Genomic DNA, 6,521 nt, shown 5'->3' on the forward strand with positions numbered 1-6,521 from the left:
GTGTGTGTGTGTGTGTGTGTGTGTGTGTGTTTGTGTTGACGAACAAACACCGCGCCGTTCACGCGAGATACTTTTTATTGCTTTAGCTCGGTACAAACACTTTTAATTGTTGTAGGTGCATAATTTACTCAACCTGCTAACATTTAATGGCTCTTAAATAAAAATATAATTTGTATTTAGGTTTAGTCGGTGTCAATGACACTTGCATTTATGAACATGTCGCAAACAGAGAACTTTGTGCGCCGGCGCCTCACGACCTCTTCCCTATTTGTACTTCCTCCGAACGCGTTCTTCCGGCGGCGCCACGGCGCGGGCGACTGTTTGCTCATCTTTTGCCGCTTTCATCACAACGCGCGGCACCGCAACTATCCTCATCGTGCTATCAATCCTTTATTCCAAATGAATACTCTGTATATTTTTGTTAGCAGAAAACAAAATGGAGAACGCATCGTCGTCAATAGTGAGCGGCGGACACGACGAGCACCACCCGCCGACGGACGACGGCGAGGCTCTGCAGTTGGTGAAGACTGAGGAACGCGTTGAGAATGAGATCGAGCCGGGGCCCGAACCCGGCAATGCCCAGGGGCCAGAGGAGAACCCGGTGCACGGCAAATCGGTGATAACATCGCGGCGCGCGCTTCGTACTATCACTGCCGCAGGGCACATTACCGAGGAGACCGAACTGACCGAGGAAGGAGTGAAAGACGAGCCTCCGGAGCCGCCGCCAATCGACGAACCGCAGCAGTACATGGCCAAGCTCGAAGACGCTGAGCGAGCGCAGCACCACTACGACGAAGAGCGGCTGCGCATGGCCGAGGCCGAGACGACGCGATACCTCGCCTTCAAGCAGGAGCCATACCGCTCGGCGCCGTCGCCCATGGACCGGCGCGCGCCGCCGCCGCAGTACGCGCGAGCACCGCAGCGCCTTGACCGCCCGCCACAGATCTCGCGTACGCTGGCGCTGCGCTACGGCGCCCCCCATCACGTCATCGTGGCGCAGGACATCGACGTTGACGACCACGCTCAGGAGGCCTACTTGGCAAACCGCGACAAGCAGGAGGCGCTGCAATACGCGGCCGTCAGTGAAGCGGAATCGCGGCAGTACGCGGCGGCCCTGGGCGAACAGGCAGCTGCTGCCACCGCACTTGAGATGATCCAAACCACGGCGCTTGGAAACCAACAGGCGGTCGGAGTCGCATACCAGCAAGTCAAATACGAGACGCGCGGCGAGCACGAACCTCGACCTGGCACCTACGCTAGCTTGCAGCCGGTAACGTCAGTGCATGGCGGGTACGCTTACTCGAGTGCTAGCCCACAATACGGTGGCGTCAGTGCGGCGTCGGCATCGGCCGGCGGTTACGGCGCCTACAGTGGCGGCAAGGAGCTGCTCACGCTGTACGGTGGCGTGGGCGGTGCAGGGGGTCCAGGGGCGCCTGGCGGTGCGCGCGGCGACGAGTCTCCTCCCGGGCAGTTGCTGTACCGCAGTGACCCTACGCTATCGTCGTCATCCCTGGCGGGCCGTGCCGTCAGCCACGTGGTGTACGGCACGGCTGCGGCTCCGGCGCAGGTCTACGAAGCGCCTGCCAGTCCAGGCGCCGGCCAGCAAGTGACGCTGTATTCGCACGGCGGCGCTGTGCAGTACGTGGGCCAAGGCTCGGGCGTTGAGTACGTGCCAGTCTCTGGCTACGAGGCCGGTCTGCTGGTAGAGGGCTACGCGGCCGCACCGGTGCCGACGCAAGCGTGGTCCGCGCACAACCTGTTACCTGTCGACGACGGTTTCGACCCCGCAATGGCTGGCATGGGTGATGTGAAGGAGTGCGTCAACTGCGCGGCGGCCACGACGCCGCTTTGGCGCCGCGATGGAACAGGCCACTACCTGTGCAACGCGTGCGGCCTTTACACCAAGATCAACGGTGTCAACCGACCCCCGCTTAAAGGGCAGAAGGCGAAACCGCAACAAGCACTGGTAAATAAAATCGTTTTAATACATACTTACATATATGATGCAACGGAACTGTTTGTGCTTAGAGTTAACATCTGGAATACTATATATGCTCCGAAATTCATTGCAGCCGACGAACGGGAACCGGCGCGTGGGCGTCATGTGCGCCAACTGCCGCACCTCCAACACGACACTGTGGCGGCGCAATAACAACGGCGAGCCCGTGTGCAACGCCTGCGGCCTCTACTTCAAGCTGCACAACGTGAGCCCCTTCCCGTACATGTCATGACTCGGTGCGGTATCGATGGCGATGAGTCGGCCGGTGGATGCTCGCGGGTATCTAATCGCAGTTATCAGGGAACTCCTCGGCAAATATTGGGTCTGTATAAAAAATCAAAACACAGGGTCTCATCTAATCTCGCGAGATAAACGCGGGGCTACCGACTGATAGAGAATTATCATCGCGCGACCACGAATATTCATAATGAGATAAATAATCTTTTATCAATTATCTCCCCACGAGTAGATACGCTTGTTTATAGGATGATAGGAGCGCATGCCGCCGATTACGAGGAGTTTCCCGAACGGAACGGCGACGTCATCGTTATCACCTAACCTAGCCGGAGGTTTCAGGCGCCACGCCTATTGCAGGTCAACCGGCCGCTGAGCATGAAGAAGGACGGCATCCAAACGCGCAAGCGCAAACCGAAGAGCATGGGTGGAGCCCACGGCAGCGGGGTGGCGCGGCCCGGAGGGTCTCTACAGGGTGAGTGCCGCTGGTAGCTGAGGCAGGAGGTGAGGGCCGATGTAACGTGTGGATGTGCGTACTTGGCAGTGGAGGGCCGCGCTCTGCCCGCGCTCTTCGCGGCCGTCGAGGCACCGCCCGCTCCGCTACTGATGCTGCCGCCCGCCCCCCCGCACCCCACCGACATGTGAGTCTCTGCGCCTCACCTGCAGCTGGAGCACGATGTCTTCTATCTCGCACCCTTCGCTTCGAGGCTCGCCGATCCCCTTCTCTCCCTTTGTGTACATAACGCTCCGTCTTTCTGCACTGCGACTGTCACGTGTAGCTCGTTCACTACTTAATGTGCTCTCTGTCGCCTTGAGTTTATGTACTTATCCACTAAGCTGTTACGATTTTAGTGTTCCTTGTGTAAATAACGCAGTTTTCGCGCGGCGACAGCGCTTGTTTGCATGAGCCTTATACCTTATCTACCTATATACATTTTGTATCGTGCTCTAAAAGTGTTCTTGTTTTCGAAGCGGACGAACGACTCGACTTCACTCAAGAATAATTTTCGACTCCATAGCTCATCGCTCATAAAACACGAAAACATTCTTAATATACACTTAGATATTGTCGTACTGGATGGAGTCAATCCATCGCTTTAATACAAAATATTGTATAATTTAATTGGTTTATTGTGTAATAGGTGTTTATAACAATATAATATTTGTACTCGTGTGTATTTCAGGGTACTCGCGGTAGAGCGCCCGCCGTGACTTGCCACCGCCGTGCACAGTGCTGGACTACGCGTATTTTCTTTCGATTTGTAATTATAAAACCAAAAAGACATTGGCGGTACAATTTGACGTTCTGTAAACCAAGTGAAAGACGATTTTTCTTGCCTGCCTTTTAAATAACGCTTACTCCAAAAAGTCGACACCTAACACTTGAATGTGATAAGTACCTGATATGATAGATAACTTATCCTGTCAAAATCGTACGCGGCTGCGGCCGGGTCTGTACGTGTAAGTGAAAATATTATTTAGTTTAACTGTAGGTAAGTTAACTGATGCGACGAATTTATTAATAAATATTATAAAGAACTTGTATATACAGTGTGTATGGTTGCACATGCAAGTTGTCTACGAAACTGAGGCACAACTAAGGGGGCGGACAGTTCGATTGCCAAAAACGAAGGATCTCTGTTTTATGTCCAGTGAAAAGCACAACAATTTTGAATGAAATTAGATTGTTATCAATGTTGAATAGTTCCATGAAATTTTCATATAGAGTTAAAAAAAATTACAGAATTCGATAAAATTATCGTCTCTTCTCGGCTTCTCGACGCCTTTGTGTATTTGTGCATGTGTGTTTGTGTGTGTGTATGATATGACAATGTGTACAATCTCTGCTGTTTATGTTACGTAAGAGATAACCGGCTAAAGAAGGCCACTCTGTAAATACCAAATACGACGTTACAAAATAGATGACAAAATATATTTAAGCAATATTTTCCTACACATGTTTTACTTCGTTACCTTTCCTTATATCTTAATAATTCTAAGCAACTATTGATCATAATAAAACTATTGATCATCAGAATTTTATATCATAATTTGGATGTACAGAAAACTGTACAAAAATATAGAAATTACACGAAATGCAGTAAACCTGTGCAATTTTACAAATTTTTATCACTCTGCTAACCATTACCTAGCTAGCAATTAGCTAGCGCCATCTGTGTTTCGTGGCACGAACTTCGTTGCAAGGGTCCCTCGGTCCCTCGCTAACTTTGTCCCTCTTCACTTCCAATATCTCGCCACGTGCCTACGATTGCTTTAAAGCTTAGAAGAGCTCAAAGTAAGTTTGTTACCTAACATAAAGTTATACGGCTTCATCTTTCAAATAAGTAGATAAGGTAACTATACAAAGGTCTAATGAATAGTCCACACAGTAATATTCTACAAAAGAAACAATTCTCACTACAAAACCACCCACTGTACTAACCTTTGCTTCGCTGCTGTGAACACAGATGGCACCAGTGGTTGCAAAAGAACGGCACGTGTGTTGACTTCACACCAGTTAGTAGTCGAATGTACATTTATAATATTAGTTTGGGTTTCGTAATTTGCTTATTACTAATGACTGTCTGGATGATATATACTTTGTATTAATGAATTTCAATTGGACCTACTGATGTAGAAACAATCCAATCTAATATCACTTCAAAATTATTAATTTTTGCTGTAGATATAAAAATATTTTTATATCTACAGCAAAAATTAATAAATTTGAAGTGATCTCGCTACGTTCAGGATTTTTCCTGAGCGTAACGAGGGGTTCAAGGTACGAGACGCAAAACAACTCACTACAGCGAGGAATATGGTAGATGAAAGAAAAACAGTTGAACTATAACAAGTCAGCTTCATTCATTCATAAATAAAAAATAATTTAATGAACAAAATTAGTTATCGTTGTCAATTTAATGTCAACTATAATAAGAATAACCAAAGGATTTATATTACATAAATAATGTACGATTAATCGCGTAGTTGAACGTGTCATTATGTTTTTTCATCGAAAGAAAAAGTTAGATGCATCACAGTCCATCGTCAAATTCGAATTTCGGAAACCTTTTCCACCCTAGCGTGGAAAAAACGCTTTTACGCGCAGATTTCTAATGAGAAAGAAATCCTTTCCGGGGTAGTGAGGTGAAAATAGTTATTTGTTAAATCCTTACTTGAAAAAAATTGCAAAATTGTTGTTTGACACGAGTGCTTGTTTTGAAACCTGAGCAAGCGCTAAGATACAGTGAATAGCGACATCTCTCGCCAGGACTGGTAGCTGTAAAGGTACTAACTGGGTGATAAATCTGCAATAGATTTCTCATAGATGGCGCTACGACTAAAAAGTCGTTGAAAGACCAAGTACAAAGACACGACGCAAGCACATAGAAAAATTCGTGAGGTCCGTTGGTTCGTTCCGTGGCTTAGTTGGTGTAGCGTCTGGCACGGTATGCAAGAAGACGTCGGTTCGAATCCGACCGGATCGAAGGAATTTTTTCTGAGTGTTTTTTCTAAGTGTTTTTTCTGAGTGTTCGATCTTTGTATTAATAATTATAACAAACTAGTGGAGTAATTTCACAAAAAAATAATTCAATATCAATTCAATAAAAATTTAATTAAAGAAAACCTTTCCAAGCTAGTGAGTGAAAAAGAAATTTTAAAGGTAATTTCAGATTAATTTGAAAATGTTTGATGATTTGATTTTCGTTTTTACAAAGCTTGTGTTTTATAAATAATAATATAAATAAAATTGTAGATATTTAGTGTTGTAACAGTTACACTTAAATACCCTAATGTTAGCGTGTGTACACGTAGTACACAAACTGTCGTTTCTATGCAGTAGAGTACACGTAATGTTTGTGTACATTTTTGTCCTCTCCGTTGAGTGGACGAAAATAATTACTATGTATGTTTACGTACGTGGATCACAGAATGGTGATTCACATACGGACAGTCAAGTCGGTCCGCTACCATGTTGTACAAGATATTGGCGGCGGAACTCTGCGCGCCTGAAGCAGTAGGAGCAATGGACACGTGCCTCCGCGAACTGATCCTGAATGAATTGTTGTGTGGTCGCAGAGCAGAGCTGTCTGACTGAAATTAACCCACAGGCAGCTTGTGTAAGAGATCGCAGATTAAGTTTTGATCAGTGTGATTTTAGCAACAATAGAACAGTTCGCGAACCTGCGAGCTAACATGGCTCTCACAGACAGTGCTCGACGCTCTTGTTCAATATTCTCTTTGCTTGCATCTGGCATGATACATTCAAGAGAAACAGCGACTTTGG

The 6,521-nt window shown here is 47.0% G+C and overlaps 1 protein-coding gene across 3 annotated transcripts in view; it reads left to right on the forward strand.

Annotated features, from left to right (window-relative positions):
- The window catches only part of LOC113240184 (transcription factor GATA-4-like), a 5,938-nt gene extending 1,793 nt beyond the window's left edge, over positions 1–4,145 (forward strand). The window contains exons 2-6 of one of the 3 annotated variants that reach the window (XM_026477426.1): positions 426–1,966; positions 2,073–2,204; positions 2,594–2,708; positions 2,778–2,874; positions 3,418–3,507. In XM_026477426.1, the coding sequence (XP_026333211.1) occupies positions 437–1,966; positions 2,073–2,204; positions 2,594–2,708; positions 2,778–2,874; positions 3,418–3,445 (1,902 nt within the window). In that variant the 5' untranslated portion in view covers positions 426–436 and the 3' untranslated portion in view covers positions 3,446–3,507. Of the gene's footprint in view, positions 1–425; positions 1,967–2,072; positions 2,205–2,593; positions 2,709–2,777; positions 2,875–3,417 lie in introns of all 3 variants that reach the window. The other 2 variants (XM_026477424.1, XM_026477425.1) reach the window with 2 other exon arrangements.
- Positions 4,146–6,521: the final 2,376 nt, after the last annotated feature.

The sequence above is a fragment of the Hyposmocoma kahamanoa genome, unplaced genomic scaffold (genome assembly GCF_003589595.1).
Source record: "Hyposmocoma kahamanoa isolate Upper Pololo Valley unplaced genomic scaffold, ASM358959v1 122, whole genome shotgun sequence".
Classification (NCBI taxonomy): Eukaryota; Metazoa; Arthropoda; class Insecta; order Lepidoptera; family Cosmopterigidae; genus Hyposmocoma; species Hyposmocoma kahamanoa.